Source organism: Narcine bancroftii, chromosome 3, assembly GCF_036971445.1.
Source record: "Narcine bancroftii isolate sNarBan1 chromosome 3, sNarBan1.hap1, whole genome shotgun sequence".
Taxonomy (NCBI): Eukaryota; Metazoa; Chordata; class Chondrichthyes; order Torpediniformes; family Narcinidae; genus Narcine; species Narcine bancroftii.
The window spans coordinates 269,581,957-269,603,733 of record NC_091471.1 but is presented as its reverse complement, the minus strand read 5'-3'; the positions used below and the strand labels follow the sequence as shown (position 1 = coordinate 269,603,733).

Sequence of the window (21,777 nt, the reverse complement as noted above, 5' to 3'; positions counted from 1 at the left end):
CTGAATACCACTTCACAATTTAGGGTAGCGGTTAGTGCAATGCAATTACAGTGCTAACAACCCAGGTTCAAATCCAGCGCTGTCTGAAAGGAGTGTATATGTTTCCACGTGTCTGCTTGGGTTTCCTCTGGATGTTTCATTCTTCTCTCCCCTCCAAAAATAGCTCCCCACCATGACCACCAGCCCCCCCCCCCCCCCCCCACATCTCCATCGGTCACACATAACTCAAAACGGTCAACCAGTTTACCTACCTCGGCTACACCATTTCATCTGATGCAAGGATCGACAAAGAGATAGACTCGCCAAGGCAATTAGTGCCTTTGGAAAACTACACAAAAGAGTCTGGAAAAACAACCACCTGAAGAAACACACAAAGATCAGCGTGTACAGAGCCGTTGTCATACCCATGCTCCTGTTCGGCTCCGAATCATGGGTTCTCTACCGGCATCACCTACGGCTCCTAGAATGCTTCCATCAGTGCTGTCTCCGCTTCATCCTCAACATTCATTGAAATGACTTCATCACCAACATCGAAGTACTCGAGCTGGCAGAGTCCGCAAGCATCGAATCCATGCTGCTGAAGACCCAACTGGGCTGGGTGGGTCACGTCTCCAGAATGGAGGACCATCGCCTTCCCAAGATCGTGTTCTATGGCGAGCTCTCCACTGGCCACCGAGACAGAGGTGCACCAAAGAAGAGGTACAAGGACTGCTTAAAGAAATCTCTTGGTGGAGAGGAGTCACGTGATGGAGTAGTGGCCGGTCAGGGAATTCCAGCCCTCTCCGGAAAAGTTAAAAAAAAATACCGCACAAAACACAAAGGTACAAGATTAAAATTTAAAACAAAGTAAAAATAAAGGTGAGAAGAAAATGGCAGCGAAGAGAGAAAAGTCGAAAACAATGGGACGAAGAGAAGAAGAAAGAACGTCGGAAGAAGAAGGTGAAGGCCTTACCTGTCCGAGGAGGCCCGCCGCGGAGAGAGAAGCCCGCTCCCTCAGGTCAGTGGAAGTCCCGGGCTCGGGACTACAAAAATGGCTCGCAGAGCCGAGTAAAAGTGCGCAACCGTGCATGCGCGAGGAGTCGCGCATGCACGGATGCGCATTAAAAAGAAACACACTGACGGGAGGGGGGAACAGCTGTGGAGTCGATCTCCACAGCTGAGAGAGGCACCTGCAACACAGCAGCAGGTGCAGAACACAGAAAATAACGACAACAAGAAAGAAGATGGTGAAAAGAAAACAAGGAAACAACAGATGGTCAACCCAGAGGAAGAAGAAGAAGAAGAAGAACAGAAAGAAATGGAAGAAGAAGAGAAAGGCAAGACAATGGATATATCTATTTTTAAAGAATATAGGGAATCAGTGAAAGAATGGCAATTACAAGAATTTAATGAGATAAAAAGAAGAATTAAGAATGCAGAAGAAAAAATGAATAAAATAGAAATGGTCATATCAGAGATAGGAAAAAGAGTGGATAATTTGGAAAAACGAAAAATAATCGTAGAAATGGAAGTAGAGGACTTAAAAGAGAAATTAGAAGAATCTAATAAAAAAGTTAAAGAGGCACATGAGCTGTTAGCTCAGAAGATAGATATAATGGAAAACTATAATAGAAGAAATAATATAAAGATAGTGGGCCTTAAGGAAGATGAAGAAGGCAAGAATATGAGAGAATTTATAAAAGATTGGATCCCCAGGGTCCTGGGAAGACCAGAATTACAGGAAGAAATGGAAATAGAGAGGGCACATAGAACATTAGCCCCGAAACCACAACCGCAGCAAAAACCAAGATCCATTTTAGTAAAATTTTTAAGATATACAACAAGAGAAAATATATTGGAGAAAGCAATGAAGAAAATAAGAGAAGACAAAAAGCCACTGGAATACAAAGGTCAATTTTTTTTTTTCTATCCAGACATAAGTTTTGAACTCCTGAAGAAGAGGAAGGAGTTCAATACAGCAAAAACAATCTTATGGAAAAAAGGATATAAATTTATGTTAAAGTACCCAGCGGTACTTAAAATAGTTATTCCAGGGCAACAAAACAGACTATTCTCGGATCCAGAGTAAGCATGAAAATTTGCAGAACAACTACAAAACAAGCAGAGAGATGAAGACATGTAATGAGAGTAAAAATGACCACGAACTATATGTATGCGTGTATATGGGTATATATATATATATATATATATATAGATAGATAGATGTGTATGTATATGTGTGTATACATGAATGTATCCGTATTTAGAGGAAAATATATAGAGTATAGATAAGAATTAATAAGGGAATGAAAGGGAATAGAGGGAATAAGGAGGGAATTAAAAGAGAGACCTTTGTTACATATGAAAATTGAAATCTTTTCCGGGGGGGGGGGGGCTGGGTGGGGAGAAGTTACGGTCACTGCAAAATCAGTTGACGTTTGCGAGTGAATTCGCAAATCCAAATGGAGAGGGGAGATGTGGTTGCCCGACAAGGGATAAAGGGCAACTCAGGAGGGGAGGGGAGAATGGGGTTAAAGAACTTTTAAATAGGAGAATAAGGAAAATGTTTGATGTTTTAGAAATGTTGTCTTATAAAGTGTTCAAAACAAGAAAGCAGAAATGGATAAGAAGGAAAGGTGATGATGGAGAAACGGAAAGGGAAGATAAACAAAGTATGAAATGGCTACGTTGAACTATATGACTTTAAATATTAACGGAATACATAACCAAATCAAAAGGAAGAAACTGCTAAATTTACTGAAAAAAGAAAAAAATTGATATAGCATTTGTGCAAGAAACACATTTAACTGAATTGGAGCACAAGAAATTAAAGAGAGATTGGGTAGGACATGTAACAGCAGCGTCGTATAATTCAAAAGCAAGAGGAGTAGCTATATTAATCAGTAAATTGTACCAATTAAAATAGAAGAGGAAATAATAGATCCAGCAGGGAGATATGTAATGATAAAATGTCAGATATATTCGGAGTTTTGGAATCTACTCAATGTATATTCACCTAACGAAGAAGATCAAAAGTTTATGCAAGATATATTTTTGAAGATAGCAGATACGCAAGGGAACATATTAATAGGAGGGGATTTCAACCTTAATTTGGATTCAAATATGGATAAAACTGGGAAAAAAAATTAACAGAAAGAACAAAGTAACCAAATTTATAATTAAATCGATGCAAGAAATGCAACTTTTGGATATATGGAGGAAATAACACCCAAAGGAAAAGGAATATTCATATTATTCGGGTAGACATAAAACATACTCAAGAATAGACCTATTTCTGTTATCAGCTCGTATGCAAGATAGAGTAAGAAAAACAGAATATAAAGCTAGAACATTATCGGACCATTCACCCTTGATATTGACAATAGAGTTAGAGGACATCCCTCCAAGAATGTATAGATGGAGATTAAACTCCATGCTACTTAAAAGGCAGGATTTTAGAGAATTCATTGAAAGACAAATTAAAATGTACTTTGAAATAAATACGGAATCAGTGAAAGATAAGTTTATACTATGGGATGCAATGAAAGCGTTCATTAGAGGGCAAATAATAAGTTATGTAACCAAGATGAAGAAGGACTATAATCAGGAAACAGAGCAGTTGGAAAAGGAAATAGTAAATATAGAAAAAGAATTAGCAATGAAGGAAGATACATCTAAAAGAAGAGAATTGGCAGATAAAAAAATAAAATATGAAACACTACAAACATATAAGGTGGAGAAGAACATAATGAAGACAAAAGAGAAATATTATAAACTAGGGGGAAAAAACGCACAAAATTCTAGCATGGCAGCTTAAGACAGAACAAGCTAAGAAAATGGTATTGGCATCAAGGAAAAAAGACAAACAAATCACATATAATCCAACGGAGATCAAGGAAAACTTTAGAGAATTCTATGAACAATTATACCAAACTGGAAACGAAGGGAAAGAAGGCAAAATAGATGAATTTTTAACTAAAATTGAACTACCAAAATTACAAATAGAGGAACAAAATAAATTAACAGAACTATTTGAAATAGTAGAAATACAAGAGATAATAAAAAAAACTACCAAATAATAAAACACCAGGAGAGGATGGATTCCCAATAGAATTCTATAAAACATTTAAAGATTTATTAATTCCTCCCCTCCTGGAAGTAATCAACCAGATTGACAAAACACAAAGCTTACCAGATTCATGTAAAACAGCAATAATTACAGTAATACCAAAGCAAGGGAAAGATCCACTCGCACCAGCGTCATATAGACCAATATCATTACTTAACACAGATTATAAGATAATAGCTAAATTATTAGCAAACAGATTAGCAGATTATGTACCTAAAATGGTAAATCTAGACCAAACTGGATTTATTAAAAAAAGATGGACAACAGACAATATTTGTAAATTTATTAACTTAATTCATGCAGTAGAAGGGAGTAAAGCGCCAACAGTAGCAGTTGCTTTAGACGCAGAGAAGGCCTTTGACAGAGTAGAATGGAATTATTTATTCAAAGTATTGCAAAAATTCAGTTTACTAGAGAAGTATATTAATTGGATTAAAGCATTATATAAGGGGCCATTGGCAAAAGTGACAGTAAATGGATATATAACAAAGCAATTTAACTTAAGCAGGGATGCCCACTATCACCCTTATTGTTCGCGTTAGCTATAGAACCACTAGCAGAATTGATAAGAACAGAAAATAATATAAAAGGGATGAAAATAAAAGACAAGGAATATAAAATCAGTTTATTTGCGGATGATGTTATAGTATACTTTCTTCTTTCTTTCTTTGGCTTGGCTTCGCGGACGAAGATTTATGGAGGGGGTAAAAAGTCCACGTCAGCTGCAGGCTCGTTTGTGGCTGACAAGTCCGATGCGGGACAGGCAGACACGATTGCAGCGGTTGCAGGGGAAAATTGGTTGGTTGGGGTTGGGTGTTGGGTTTTTCCTCCTTTGCCTTTTGTCAGTGAGGTGGGCTCTGCGGTCTTCTTCAAAGGAGGTTGCTGCCCGCCAAACTGTGAGGTGCCAAGATGCACGGTTTGAGGCGTTATCAGCCCACTGGCGGTGGTCAATGTGGCAGGCACCAAGAGATTTCTTTAGGCAGTCCTTGTACCTTTTCTTTGGTGCACCTCTGTCACGGTGGCCAGTGGAGAGCTCGCCATATAACACGATCTTGGGAAGGCGATGGTCCTCCATTCTGGAGACGTGACCCATCCAGCGCAGCTGGATCTTCAGCAGCGTGGACTCGATGCTGTCGACCTCTGCCATCTCGAGTACTTCGACGTTAGGGGTGTAAGCGCTCCAATGGATGTTGAGGATGGAGCGGAGACAACGCTGGTGGAAGCGTTCTAGGAGCCGTAGGTGGTGCCGGTAGAGGACCCATGATTCGGAGCCGAACAGGAGTGTGGGTATGACAACGGCTCTGTATACGCTTATCTTTGTGAGGTTTTTCAGTTGGTTGTTTTTCCAGACTCTTTTGTGTAGTCTTCCAAAGGCGCTATTTGCCTTGGCGAGTCTGTTTTCTATCTCATTGTCGATCCTTGCATCTGATGAAATGGTGCAGCCGAGATAGGTAAACTGGTTGACCGTTTTGAGTTTTGTGTGCCCGATGGAGATGTGGGGGGGGCTGGTAGTCATGGTGGGGAGCTGGCTGATGGAGGACCTCAGTTTTCTTCAGGCTGACTTCCAGGCCAAACATTTTGGCAGTTTCCGCTAAGCAGGACGTCAAGCGCTGAAGAGCTGGCTCTGAATGGGCAACTAAAGCGGCATCGTCTGCAAAGAGTAGTTCACGGACAAGTTTCTCTTGTGTCTTGGTGTGAGCTTGCAGGCACCTCAGATTGAAGAGACTGCCATCCGTGCGGTACCGGATGTAAACAGCGTCTTCATTGTTGGGGTACCAGAACTATCAATAAAAGAATTATATAAGAAATTGAAGGAATATGGAGAAGTGTCGGGTTACAAGATTAACGTAAATAAAAGTGAAGCAATGCCAATGAATAATGCGGATTTCTCAAAATTTAAGAAGGAATCACCATTCAGATGGCAAATGCAAGCAATAAGATACCTAGGTATACAAATAAATAAAAATCTCGGCCATCTATATAAACTCAATTATTATCCACTAATGAAAAAATTACAGGGCGATTTAGAGCATTGGAAAGATTTACCATTAACACTAATAGGAAGGATAAACTGTATTAAAATGAACATTTTCCCAAGGATATTATACCTATTTCAGGCATTGCCAATACACTTGACAGAGAAATTCTTCAAGGAGTTAAAGAAAATAATAAGGAAATTTTTATGGAAAGGGGGGAAACCGAGGATAGCACTAGATAAATTAACAGAATGGTATAAACAAGGAGGCTTACAACTGCCAAACTTTAAAAATTATTATAGAGCTGCACAATTAAGATACCTATCAGATTTTTACCAAACAAGGGAAAAGCCAGATTGGACTAGATTAGAACTAGATAAAATAGGGGAAAAGATACCTGAACACATATTATATAAATGGGATGAAAAATTGGTACAACGTAGGAGTTCTCCAGTATTACATCATCTGCTCAATATTTGGAAGAAGATTCACGTAGAAAGGAATAAAACAAATTACCAATTACCAAAACTAATGACGCAAAATCAGTTACTCCCTTTTACAATAGATAACCTTTCCTTTAGAGAATGGGAGTAAAAAGGGATCAAAAGAATAGAAAATTGTTTTTCAGGAAATAGATTATTATCCTTTGAACAAATGAAAGATAAATACAATATAACTCAAGATACAGTGCTGGCATATTACCAATTGAGATCCTACTTGAAGGACAAATTAGGAAGAAGTCTGAGGTTACCAGAGGGAAGTAACTTTGAATATGTGATTACAGATACAATGATAATCAAAAGATTTATAACAAATATGTATATTAAACTGCAAGAAAAGGAAAATGAGGAAACAAATGGTAAAACTAAACAAAAATGGGAACAAGATTTAAATATAAAGATAAAAAAAAGAAACATGGGAGAAGTTATGTTCTGGAACGATGAGAAATACAATAAATACGAGGTTATGTATGATACAATATAACTGGATACACAGGCTATACATTACACCTCAAAAGTTAAATAAATAGGATCCAACAGTATCTAACAGATGTTTTTGTTGTAAAAAAGAAATGGGAACAACAATTCATTCAATCTGGACATGTGAGAAAGTAGAAAAATTTTGGGAAGATCTAAACCAGATATTAAATAAAATTACAGAAAACAATATACCAAAAAACCCAGAGATCTTCCTCCTAAGTAACATAAAAAACAAAGAATTTGGACTTGATTTGGATGGTGCACCAAAAAGATTTGTTAAGATAGCTCTAGCCGTAGCAAAAAAATGTATTATGTCAACCTGGAAATTGGAAGATAATTTGAAAATACAACAATGGTATATAGAAATGAATAAATGTATTCCATTAGAAAAAATAACATATAGTTTAAGAAATAATATTGAAATATTTGAACAAATATGGGAGCCATACATGAAACACAATAGAAAAAACCTACCGAGGACATTTACCACCTAAATTAACGAAAGGAGAAGTAAATGAAAATAATTGACTCAGTGGAATTTCTTGTTTATTTTTATTGAATGATAACATTGTTTGACTGGTTTAATGTATCTTAGATTTTGTACTTTAAATGAATGGGGGGGGAGGTAGGGAGGGTGGGATGGGAGGAGGGAGGGGGGGAGAAAATGACACTGTATATATTTGAAAAGGAAAATGTATGTATCATGGTCAATGTGGTTTATGGTGTGAAAAATAAAAAATTTATAAAAAAAAAGAAATCTCTTGGTGCCTGCCATGTTGACCACCGCCAGTTAATTGGTTGTAACTGGGTGGCATGAATATTTCCCATTTGTTCCCAGGCTAGCAAATCAATGCTGATCTTGGATACATAAGGAACAACTCGACTGGGCTGATCACCTGTCGCTGAGTCACTGTATTTGTTCCACTCTGACCCCCAGCATGGTCTTCCACAGGGAGTTCGGCTCCCAGTAGTTTAGCATACTGCAGGAGCTGTCTCAATGCATGTGCTGACAGTCAGTGAGGCTCTACTCTCACCTCAGGTTCATTGACAAATGGAACTTCATTATTAGCTATCACTCAATGCCACCTGGGACCTGTTAAAGTATGGTTTTATTAAACATTTTTTTTATATTTAAAACATTAAAATATACAAACTAGAATACAATTACGATAACTAAAACTAACTCTAATCACAAAAAAATCCACTTATGCTTCTCCTGGAGTGAGTATTTCCTATTAAGGGATTGTTGTCTAAAGAAGGCTTGCAAAATCATTAAGGACTTCTTCCATGCTGCATGCAGCATCTTACTGCTACTCCCACTGAGAAAGAGATACATGAGGATCAGAGCCAGAACCACCAAGCAGAGGAACAGCTTCTTCCCATGAGCAGTGACACTGTTGAATAAATGATGAACCGCTCACAAAAACCCTCTGTGACTCAACTTATTAACCTTAATATTTATTTATTTTAATATTTGTATATACTGTACGTATTATGCATAGGCATCATTTGTCTGTATGTGTGTTATGTCGGTACGTGTGTTTACAGTGTATTGCACCGAGGATGCAGTTTTTTTGGGTTGATAAATAAATAAACTTGAACTTGAAGTATTCATTGGAACAGAGTTTGTGGCATTTGAGCCAGGTTTGTCCTTCACTAAAATAGTAGGCAGGCTTCCTAGCTTGAGCCCAAAAGGTTGGTAATACATCTTTACCTCCTCTGGATGCTACGAGACCTGCTGAGTTCCTCCAGTATTTTGACTACAATCACAACATGTGAAGACTTCCGAGTTTCACTCCCAGGTAAACTCCAGCTGTAGTGAGACATGGGCACGGCAGGGCTAGACCATTGCAACTTTTGCTCCTGGAATTTCAGATTACCTGAATGCTCAATCAGTATCTTGCTATCAAATTGCAGAGATACTTATAGATAAATTCTGGGTTACCAGAATAGTCCATCAGGAGCCTTGATAGTGACCCTTTTCTAAACCAGCAGTCACCAACCTTTACTTTGAGAGTATTTCTGGCACCTGCACTAATTAGCAAGTTGGAGTAAATTTCTTGTCAACAGTACTTTGCAGCTGTCAAGGGGCTGGTTCATGCTCATTTCTGGATAGTGGTTCCATGGCAAACTATTAACTATCTCCTCCTCAGGGGCTCAAATAATCCACTACATTTGTATCTGTGCATTGCAATGTCAAGTCATCTGTTCTCTGCTCTGTTGTTGGAGGGGGGTGGTTAGTAAAAACACAATATTAGAGAAATTCAGCAGGTCAAAAAGTGTACTTTATAACTGAATCGCTGGAGGTAAATTCATAACAGGCCCTTCAGCTCAAGTCTTATTAATTGATTTCTTTATTTTTAGATATTTTACTTTATCTTAATACATGTACTGTGTTCTCGCACCAACCCTCTTTTCAATCTTCTTCAGCATGATGCTGAACCAAGCCATGAAAGACCCCAACAATGAAGACGCTGTTTACATCCGGTACCGCACGGATGGCAGTCTCTTCAATCTGAGGTGCCTGCAAGCTCACACCAAGACACAAGAGAAACTTGTCCGTGAACTACTCTTTGCAGACGATGCCGCTTTAGTTGCCCATTCAGAGCCAGCTCTTCAGCGCTTGACGTCCTGCTTAGCGGAAACTGCCAAAATGTTTGGCCTGGAAGTCAGCCTGAAGAAAACTGAGGTCCTCCATCAGCCAGCTCCCCACCATGACTACCAGCCCCCCCCACATCTCCATCGGGCACACAAAACTCAAAACGGTCAACCAGTTTACCTATCTCGGCTGCACCATTTCATCAGATGCAAGGATCGACAATGAGATAGACAACAGATTCGCCAAGGCAAATAGTGCCTTTGGAAGACTACACAAAAGTGTCTGGAAAAACAACCAACTGAAAAATCTCACAAAGATAAGTGTATACAGAGCCGTTGTCATACCCACACTCCTGTTCGGCTCCGAATCATGGGTCCTCTACCGGCATCACCTACGGCTCCTAGAATGCTTCCACCAGCGTTGTCTCCGCTCCATCCTCAACATCCATTGGAGCGCTTTCATCCCTAACGTCGAAGTACTCGAGATGGCAGAGGTCGACAGCATCGAGTCCACGCTGCTGAAGATCCAGCTGCGCTGGATGGGTCACGTCTCCAGAATGGAGGACCATCGCCTTCCCAAGATCGTGTTATATGGCGAGCTCTCCACTGGCCACCGTGACAGAGGTGCACCAAAGAAAAGGTACAAGGACTGCCTAAAGAAATCTCTTGGTGCCTGCCACATTGACCACCGCCAGTGGGCTGATAACGCCTCAAACCGTGCATCTTGGCGCCTCACAGTTTGGCGGGAAGCAACCTCCTTTGAAGAAGACCGCAGAGCCCACCTCACTGACAAAAGGCAAAGGAGGAAAAACCCAACACCCAACCCCAACCAACCAATTTTCCCCTGCAACCGTGTCTGCCTGTCCCGCATCGGACTTGTCAGCCACAAACGAGCCTGCAGCTGACGTGGACTTTTTACCCCCTCCATAAATCTTCGTCCGCGAAGCCAAGCCAAAGAAGAATACATGTACACTAAAACCCCTGTTATCCGGAATTCAAGCAACCGGTATCCTCAAACAACCGGCAAAAAAGGAAAATAAATAGGGAAAAAAGGAAATTTAAAATTTGCGGATCTTGCCATTAGTTTGCCAATCTCACAACATGCAATCTCAAGCAACCGGAAAATTCATTTATCCAGCATCTACCAATCCCCATAGGTGTCGGATGGCAGGGGTTTTTACTGTAATTTTAATTAATTCTGATTTCTGATGTTTCTAACTAACCTTTTTTTGTCTTAATTTATATAGGTCTATTTCACCATTTCTAAATGCTTTTTATTATCAGAACATTTAAAATAGCTCAAAAGCCTTTGATAATACAGGTGCTGTTAAAGAACCCATCTGACTATTTAAAGGCAGGGCCTCAGGATCCATTGTCTGAATATGAAGGAACATATGGAGCACGATTATTTCCACTGGGGCAGTATTGTAATAAATATCAGGCAAGTTATTAAATACCTTTAAACTGTCAAAAACGTTCACAAATTGTAAAAAGACTAATATTTAATTAAGTTGACTGACATTAAATAACTTTACAGGTGTGATAGTACAGACCTATCACCAATGTATGTAGTTACACTATCTAGACTGTGCTTACAGCAATTGGCTGAGAGCTTAGCCATGCCTACTGTCTGGGCCTTAAAGGGTTGTGTCCCTAGCCAGGTCGGATCATTCCGGACTGGTCGGCCACCTGTGAAGAGCTCCTGTCTTTTGCTAATAAAAGCCTTGGTTTGGATCAACAAGTCTTTGGTTCTTTCGAAGAGCTCTACAACAGGATAAATCTATTTCATAGAATTTACAGCACAAAAAAGAGGATTCAGATTACTGCATATGAACTGGCTGAAAAGGAGCAATTCAGATTGATTCAGCCACTTCCCTGCCATTGCCAGGATGGTTGCAGTACGTCAAGGACTCATCTATGCACTTTTCATATGCACTAAGGATTTCTGCTTGAACTGTTTTTCAGACAGTGAGCTCCAGGTCCTCACTGGTGAGCTAAGAGATTGAATTCATTTGTATGTTTTCAGATTTGAAGCTTCTGAAACACCTTCCTTGTACTGCCTGCTGTTGCATCTCAAATCAACAGTAGTTTCTAATGTGGAAGATCAATCTCAACCATGGAGAAATGAGGGGCCAGAAAAGAGGCCACACTTTGCTGAAGGTTAGAATGCCAATAATGGTAATGGAAAAATATCTTGTTCAACCACACAGAGCTGAATTAGTTCTGACAGAACTAATTATCCATCATTAATATCTGAACCATTTTTCCAAAGTAGTACATCACAGAGATAGCATAGATTTTGTACTCAGTATATGACTTCGCAACTGGTTGAGGAGGACAAGGCAACTGGCCCCATCTTGACACCATTTTACAGGAGTACAACTGAGAGTGTCCTGTCTGACTACATTATTGTACGATATATGGCAACTGCGAAGCATCAGCCCAAAAGTCAATACCCTGTAATAGGATCTTTAAAACGGTTGAGAAGATCACTGGGGTCTCCTATTGACAAATGTCATCAAAGAATTATTGAGGACCTTTTCCATCCAGCACACAGTATATCTGACCCACTACTGCTGTGAAGGAGCATCAAAATCAAGACTGCCAGGCTAGGAAATAGCTTCTTTCCATAGGCTGTAATATATATATATATATATATATATATATATATATATCTGATGGAGGACCTCAGTTTTCTTCAGGCTGACTTCCAGGCCAAACATTTTGGCAGTTTCCGCAAAGCAGGACATCAAGCGCTGAAGAGCTGGCTCTGAATGGGCAACTAAAGCGGCATCATCTGCAAAGAGTAGTTCACGGACAAGTTTCTCTTGTGTCTTGGTGTGAGCTTGCAGGCGCCTCAGATTGAAGAGACTGCCATCCGTGCAGTACCGGATGTAAACAGCGTCTTCATTGTTGGGGTCTTTCATGGCTACCAGCCCCCCCACATCTCCATCGGGCACACAAAACTCAAAACGGTCAACCAGTTTACCTATCTCGGCTGCACCATTTCATCAGATGCAAGGATCGACAATGAGATAGACAACAGACTCGCCAAGGCAAATAGCGCCTTTGGAAGACTACACAAAAGAGTCTGGAAAAACAACCAACTGAAAAACCTCACAAAGATAAGCGTATACAGAGCCGTTGTCATACCCACACTCCTGTTCGGCTCCGAATCATGGGTCCTCTACCGGCACCACCTACGGCTCCTAGAACGCTTCCACCAGCGTTGTCTCCGCTCCATCCTCAACATCCATTGGAGCGCTTACACCCCTAACGTCGAAGTACTCGAGATGGCAGAGGTCGACAGCATCGAGTCCACGCTGCTGAAGATCCAGCTGCGCTGGATGGGTCACGTCTCCAGAATGGAGGACCATCGCCTTCCCAAGATCGTGTTATATGGCGAGCTCTCCACTGGCCACCGTGACAGAGGTGCACCAAAGAAAAGGTACAAGGACTGCCTAAAGAAATCTCTTGGTGCCTGCCACATTGACCACCGCCAGTGGGCTGATAACGCCTCAAACCGTGCATCTTGGCGCCTCACAGTTTGGCGAGCAGCAACCTCCTTTGAAGAAGACCGCAGAGCCCACCTCACTGACAAAAGGCAAAGGAGGAAAAACCCAACACCCAACCCCAACCAACCAATTTTCCCTTGCAACCGCTGCAATCGTGTCTGCCTGTCCCGCATCGGACTTGTCAGCCACAAACGAGCCTGCAGCTGACGTGGACTTTTTACCCCCTCCATAAATCTTCATCCGCGAAGCCAAGCCAAAGAGAAGATATATATATATATATATATATATACATATATATAATGTCTTGATGTACATATGAGACTATTATGTGCAGTGTTTTGTGTGTCTGTGTATGAACTGTGGTCTGAAGAAACACTGTTTTGTCTGTTGATGTGCAGTCAGATGACAACAAATGAATTTGAACTTGAAGTGAGAATGGTGTGGATCAAGCCACAATCAACACAAAGCCACACCTGATCTTTCATTCAACACTTACAATATTTGGATGAGAAAGTCGTAGCAAAACACCAATTTCAGTTCTTGCAATCTTCTTATCAATCTGAAAAATGTAAAAAGATACTGAATGATGATGGAGAAAATGCTACAGGGCACTAATTAAATTAAAAACAAAAGCAATCTCATTAAAATATCCCTTATTGGATTCATGTATTCATTTCTTTTACCATGAGGCAAAATTTAGCGGTTGATTATAAACTTTAACTTGACTGAGATGCTTCTCACTCTGAAAGTTGTGAACATGTGAAAGTCCCTACCACAGAAAGTTGTTCATTAGATATATGAAAAAGAGTTAGATGTGGTGGTTATGGCAATGGGATCAAGGAAGAAGAAACAGGGTCCTGAGATGTTAGAAACAGTCACGATTTAATTGAGTGGTACAGGGGCTCGAAGGGCTAAATTGCTGTCTCCTGCTCCTATTTTCTATGTTTCTATCTTCAGGAATTATTTTACGAAAGTAGACAATACAATCAATACCTCAAGCTAAACCACATAGCAAACAGAATAACCCAGGAGCTAACCTGGTACACATCTATCACTGGAGTTGACCAAGATGTTTTGCTGATTTGCAACTGTTCAAACAAATGTTCACCATCCATGCAATCACATTTTAATCAATTTAACTATAACTATAGATGGTTAGTCTTTACTATAACCCTTTAATCGCAGACACAGGGTTACACCGTGGCTGGTGAAGTTGGTAGAAGGTTGTAATTTAAATGCTGCACTGGAAACAGACCTGTGTGAAAAGAGGAAGATCAGCAAATGCAGGATCATATGGTTTGTGTTTGCTGATACCTTATTTTCAAACCATTTAGTCTTTTAAGTATATTTAAATTTGGAATGGACTTCATTTCAAATTATATCTGCCAAAGCTAATTTTCACCTACATCTGTTGCATAAACAATTACATCAATAAATAGGACATCAGTGGAGTACTTCAAAAATTTCACTGGCCTAGTTTTTCAGGTTATAAAATCCTCGATATGACTTATTTAACTATAAAGTGTAGAACCCCCATTTTGTTTGGCCGCTTGCTTACATTTTGCTCATACTTTGATGAAGGGTTCAAACCTGAAATGTTAGTTATGTATCTTTACATTATAAAGTATGTTGTTTGACCAGCTGAGTTTCTCCAGCATTGTGTAAATCCCCTTCCCCCGTTTGCTGGTGAGCCCTCTCTCCCTTATCCACCTATTACCTCTTGCCGGTGCAACTGGGCTTCTTCCCTTCCTCCTCCATTTGATTCAGGAAACTGCCCACATTTTGCTCATACCTTGTTGAAGGGTTCAAACTCGAAAGTTTAGTTATGTATCTGTAGTATGATCAATAACCACAAGCAGACTCGAAGCAAATGATTAAAGGCTTTAATAACCTAAAATACAGGCATATCTTCACATGGTCCTGGCCCGGTTCCAAGGCTGGGATGAAGGGAGGAGATTAGGGCAGCTCAGCCGGGGAGGAATTTCAGAGTTGGAGGTGGGCCAGCCTGTACAGTATACATGCAATGCTGTGTTCAACCACAGTATCTTTATATTTGCTTTATAAAGTACACTGTTTGACCTGCTGAATTTCTCTAACATTGTGTCTTCACTAACCACCCCCCTCCAGCTCCAAAAACAAAAATATTGAAACCTCTGGTAGCCTATTCTTCTGCCAAGGAACATATGTGTTCCCAACTGTGATTCCAATGGAGAGAAATTATACCAGTAGAATCCACTGCCATCCAGTAACAATCTGCAGAGCAATTCAGGCTCTGGGTTATGTCTCACAGGATACAAATCTAGTCCTTGAAGTGTAAGCTGGGATCATCTTTGCTTCTGCTGCGTTCCCCAGGATTTTAAGTCATAATCCTGTTTAATATGTTCGGTGTGTTCTGAGGTGGTGCTGCATTGTTAGAGGTCAGATAATTGCAAATCCTAAAACAAAGGACTTTGGTGCCACATGAAAAGCTTTGAAGTGTTACAAAAGCTGAATTCTTATTGAAAAATTAAAAAACAATCAACAGGCTAGGCAATATTTTTTAAGAGAAAAAGCTGTTATAATGAGAGGTCATTGTCCTGAAATGTTAGGTGGGGTCTCTCTGCATGGATGCTCTACTGAGTGTTTCCTGAATTTGCTGATTTAATGTTGTAATCAATGCCCCTTCTACAAGATTCGCTGCTACAAGAATGTTCATACTTTAAACAAGCTATATTCTCAAACTTTTATTTTGTCTCTGAACCCCTTAGGTCACTGCTCAAAGTTTATGGGCAGTCAAGTTTAGTTGGTTTCTTCTATACTTCTCTCCTACCAGGTATATAAAAAATGTTGTTTTTTGCTTTAGTCCGTGGCCTCACTTTAAATTGCTGAACACCCCCCACCCCTCCGCCCCAGGATGGTGGGGTTGGGCGGCACAACACTTCATTGGGTCAAAAACACTGATGTCATGAGATGGAGTAAAGCCTCAGTGAAATTTGTCAATTTTTCACATTGGAGATCCTTTGACACCGTCCATAGATCAAGGGTCTCAGTGTTCAAATGTTTCATTCGAAGCAGACAATATTTTTTTTTAAACATCCAATGTACATAAATAGTTAATGTGTTCAAAAGAAAGAATACAATTTACACACCACCATTCAAGTCCCACTAATAAAACATTTCTGAGGAGATCTTTGTTGTAAACTATAAAACACAGTCACCAATTTGAGCAGCGTTGATGGAGGGATAGATATTGGCCAGGACATAGTGGAGAACTGCTCTCCTCTTCTGTAAAACAGTATGAAGGGACCCTCTAATGCTACCAGGATGAATACCCTGAGAGCGCACAGGCCCTGCACAGTTATAAAGGGTGTGTGCATGTGAAATTAAAATACTTATTTATAATAAGCAGAATCAGTGGGGGAAGTTAAAGCACTTCTTAAGACTTGCATCATCCCTTTATAGGTATCAACAATTATCAGAGCTCTCTGCAATCAGCAAAAATGTAAATAGCCATTATTCAAGGAAATTTGAACAGGTTGTTTGTTTACCACCTATTATCCTGAGGATTGTCCAACAGGTCTGACAGTAAACTGCTCCAAACAAAGGATCATCTATATGCTCGTTCCTGGAGGGTCATCTGACCAGGCAGGTCAAAAGTCATTTCCCCATGTCATTCAAGATTAGCCCACCCACAGGTGAGCGTACACCTTACGATTGGCTCTCTTAAACAACCTTGCCTCATTTGGGCATACCTGAGCCAGCTGGCTTCAGTATAAAGCCCATCTCTCTCTGTCTTTCCTTCCCCCCCCCCCCCACGTGAGAATGAACCCTAGCTCAACTCCAGGTTATGAGCTATGGATAACATTGGAGAGCCTTCCCAAGATCGTGTTATATGGCGAGCTCTCCACTGGCCGTCGTGTCAGAGGTGCACCAAAGAAGAGGTACAAGGACTGCCTAAAGAAATCTCTTGGTGCCTGCCACATTGACCACCGCCAGTGGGCTGATATCGCCTCAAACCGTGCATCTTGGCGCCTCACAGTTCGGCGAGCAGCAACCTCCTTTGAAGAAGACCGCAGAGCCCACATCACTGACAAAAGACAAAGGAGGAAAAACCCAACACCCAACCCCAACCAACAAATTTTCCCCTGCAACCGCTGCAACCGTGTCTGCCTGTCCCGCATCGGACTTGTCAGCCACAAACGAGCCTGCAGCTGACGTGGACATTTACCCCCTCCATAAATCTTCGTCCGCGAAGCCAAGCCAAAAGACATGTAAGTGCCAGTACAGTATGGGAAGCTATTGCGGTGTATATCTAATAAGGACTGTGGGCCTTATTCTGGTTATCAGTATAATTAGATTCTGTAGTTAAGTGGGATACTGTGCCTTTGGGTTGTGAGTATTGTTTGTTTAACTCTCATTTCACAAACAGTACGATTATCAGTGATTTATCAGGAGGTGTGATTATCAGTGATTAACCACTGTGCATGAATTGTGTGTGGTTTCTTTGTCCGTGTGTGTGAGTGTAATCCCTGTTGCAATGTCCCCTTCATGAAAATAAAAATCCTTGTTTGTTATTGACTCACCACTTCTTGGGCCCTCTGAACTCCACATCACACCACCCTGCACCTCCAACCCCACTCTACTGTGGCACTCGTCCTTGAGCCAACCATTAATTGAACACTACTAAGTTATACATTCAAGCTCTGAAAAAGCAGAAAGCATCCATTTATAAATTTCTTATACTCTGCTCATTATTAACAAAGAGGACATCAATGGGAAAAATTGTACATATTGAATTGTGTACCTTATTCTGAATGACGCCATTGGAGGTTGCAAAAGGGGGAGACAAGAGGAAGAATAATAAGAAAACATCAAGACCAAAGTATCCTCACTGAATGAGACAAGAAAACTCACTGGTTTAGCTCAATAAACAGAAATGCCATCTATTTTGCTAAAATCTTAATAATATAAAGCCATGCAAAGCCAAGTATTACTCGTCTGGCTCAGGGGAACACCAAACTTCAGGATTCTCACTTCCACTCTGCCATCTGCTTCCATTCTGATGCACGCTGATTCAAAATGAAGTATTCCTATTTGGTATTTGTGTCAACTGTGATTTGATCCGGGTGTCTCATGTAGTAATAGTCTGTGTGCTTCCTCCCGCTTGTTTGCATACTATATGATGCCAAAAATAATGAGTGGCTTTGGTTAAACTCAGTATTTTTGGAAGGCACAGTCTGCACTCACTGTTTCCACTGCTGACTGTTAAATGATTGGGTCACTAATACTTGTGAAAGTCAAAATTCTTCAGAGGATGTCACTTCAGTTTTGAAAGAGAAAATCTATGATTAGTATGAATCTAGTAATAGTCTCCCTTTTGTCCAACCAATTCTGCAAGAGACATGCATCTAGTCCTACATTCATCAGTATGTTCTGCTCTGCAATTATATATTTTCAAGTATTGATCCAATTCCATTTTGAAAACCAGGACTAAATTAATTTCCAGCTGCTAATCAGTTACTATACAACAGAAGTTTTCTACACTGTGTCCTTGATTATTTTACCTTAAACATTTATCCCATTCCATCATTGGGGTGAATTTCATTTGATCTACCCTTACTAAGACCCTCTTTATCTTAAGCACCTCTATCACACTGAATATTCATGGCTCTGCACTGCAAGATAGGATTCGGCTGAGTAGCTCTTTGTTGAGTGATCCTGATGGATTGAATGGCCTCTTCTTATGTGGTACATGTTTTGTGCATGTTTCCTCCATTTTCTCTTTTCTAGAACAACCCTAGCTTTTGCAGCCTCTTCTTACAACTTTTTTTTTACACAAGATAAAAAGTACTTTGATGAGCTGAGTGCACATGTTGTTTGACTCTGATACAATACTGTACCAGTTACTGTCATTTAGTTGAGAGTTACTGTCTCTAATAAAGAATGTTCTGTGGAGGTCTGTGCCCAAGATGGTGGTCTGAAAGCATCTCACGAAAGCTTTCAGACTCCAGGTTGCAGAGCACCAAAAACAGGGGAATACATCCTGTTGAGAAGTTCGGTAGAGAACCCTACACGAAGGTGACCATGGCAGCATACTGGTGAGCTCAGTGGCTGAAGGACCCACACAGGTTGTGGGTTGTTGGAGACTTAATATCTTTACCTCCTATGGACACTGAGTTCCTCCAGCATAATGGAAGGACTCACACATGCTGCCTCTTCCGGCGACTTGCGGTCGAAGAACTCACTCCAGTCTATGCGCTGCTAGAGAATGGTTCATGTGAACCAGGTATCACAACTGGGATTTGAGAGCATGCTGAGGGCAGGAAGAGCTCTAGAAGAGCCTCAGGCACTGAAACCTTCCTGAGCATATCGAAGGTTTTGGATCTGGAGCTTGGGTTGCCAATGGATTGAACAGGAGTCTGTACAGCTGCAGAGGCTGCGGAAATGCTGGAAGTGAATCCAGGGGCATACCATGTTTCTGAAGGGACTCTCCTCTTTCTTTTATTATTGGGGCGCTGGGCAATGCTCATGGTGACTTTTTGCCTTTACAGCAGGCAAAATTTGAACACCCCAGTTATCTGGAAATCAAGCAACTACTAGCTAAAAGTCATGAAAAATAAATGGGTAAAAATATAGTTTAAAATTGGCATACTTTGTCGTTAATTCATCAATCATGCAACATGCAATCTCAAGCAACTAGAAAATTCACTCATCTGACATCCACCAATCCCTAGAGATGCCGGATACCAGGAGTTTTACTGTATATTTCATTTTTTTGTATTATTACTTGAGAATTAAAGAAACCTTTGAAACTTGGATAGTTCCAGTTCTAGTTCCTTTCACATTCATCAACACAAAAGAGCCAATTGGAGCAGCCAACAGTAACATAAATCGCTCATTCCCGATCCCACTCCAGAAGATCTTTTCTACATTCTCCCCAATGGAACAGTAAAAGCCACTTCAGCATCTGATTAAATACACTAAAACATTTAAATCACTTACAGTTTTTTGCAAGACCTTTGCTGCATATTGCTTTTGGGTTTGTTTTTCTTGGCATCTGTACACAATGGATGTAGCACCCCTATAGGGAGAGAGAAAGGATGGATTAAAATAATTCCAATCCAGTGGGGTGAAGCACAAATGTTTGCAGACACTGTGATTGTAGTAAAAACAGAAATGCTGGAGGAACTCAGCAGGTCTCGCAGGGTCCAGAGGAGGTAAAGATATATAATGAATGTTTCGGACCTAAGCTCTTTTTCGAGGCATGAGTAAAAAGTAGGCAGGCACTGGAATTAAAAAGCTGGGAGAAAATGGAAGAAAGGAGCACAGGCCAACAAACGAGAGATGATAATTGGACACAGATAGGAAGGCAGGAGAGGAAAGGTGAGAATTGGGGGATAAGTGGCTCTGTGAATGCAGAGCTGGAGGAAAGGAAATGGGAAGGGAAAGAAGAGCAATAGGGATAGGGGAAGAGGAGAGATGGGGAGGAGCCTACTGGAAACTGGAGGTCGATGTTAATGCTATCCAGTTGGAGGATGCCCAGATGGGTGTTGTTCCTCCAATTTTCAGGTGATCTAAGTCTGGCTGTGCATGAGACCATGGACAAACATGTTGGCCATGGGAATAGGGTGGGAAATTGTAATTGGTTATCTTAGCCCTCATAACTTTTGAAGTTTATTTACTTGGCTCAATCAATGTTGAGATTTGGCCTTCGTAATCTTGGAGGACAAAATGACTCCACTGTTCATCAATAATATTCTTCACTATGATCTCTAGACAACAGGATATGCAAAAAAATTATTCTTAAGCAGTTTATTAATAATTGAAATTAGCAGTTTGGTTTCCTTATTTTTTTCATTCTTTAAATGGAATCCTTTCAATGGATTGAAATTACATTATGTGATATTCAATGAATAGTAATTTAACTGTTCATATAAAACTCATTAAGCTACTATTTTAATGAAAATCTTAACTCTTTTAAATAGAATTTCATACAATATCACTAATAAATTTGCACATGGGTAGTTCGACCTCTAAATCTCTACAGAGTGTGAGAACATTTTGGAAAATCAAATTATGTTCTTCGCAACAACAAATCAAGCCAAGCATAAAATTTTAGAAGTGGAGATTAATATGATATTATTCATTTAAATCTCTTGGTGCCTGCCACATTGACCACCGCCAGTGGGCTGATATCGCCTCAAACCGTGCATCTTGGCGCCTCACAGTTTGGCGGGCAGCAACCTCCTTTGAAGAAGACCGCAGAGCCCACCTCACTGACAAAAGGCAAAGGAGGAAAAACCCAACACCCAACCCCAACCAACCAATTTTCCCCTGCAGCCGCTGCAACCGTGTCTGCCTGTCCCGCATCGGACTTGTCAGCCACAAACGAGCCTGCAGCTGACGTGGACTTTTTACCCCCTCCATAAATCTTCGTCCGCGAAGCCAAGCCAAAGATTCACTTAACCTACGGCTCCTAGAATGCTTCCACCAGCGTTGTCTCCACTCCATCCTCAACATTCATTGGAGCGACTTCATCACCAACATCGAAGTACTTGAGATGGCAGAGGCCGACAGCATCGAATTTACGCTGCTGAAGATCCAACTGCGCTGGGTGGGTC

The 21,777-nt window shown here is 40.6% G+C and overlaps 1 protein-coding gene across 1 annotated transcript in view; it reads right to left on the bottom strand.

Moving 5' to 3' along the window:
* LOC138758748 (calcium/calmodulin-dependent protein kinase type IV-like) overlaps positions 1 to 21,777 on the bottom strand; it is a 96,532-nt gene that overhangs the window by 45,822 nt on the left and 28,933 nt on the right. Inside the window, exons 2-3 of the mRNA XM_069928094.1 lie at positions 20,159 to 20,237; positions 13,674 to 13,736 (exon numbers count right to left, since the gene is read on the bottom strand). Coding sequence (XP_069784195.1) covers positions 13,674 to 13,736; positions 20,159 to 20,237 — 142 coding nt within the window. The remainder of the gene's footprint in view (positions 1 to 13,673; positions 13,737 to 20,158; positions 20,238 to 21,777) is intronic.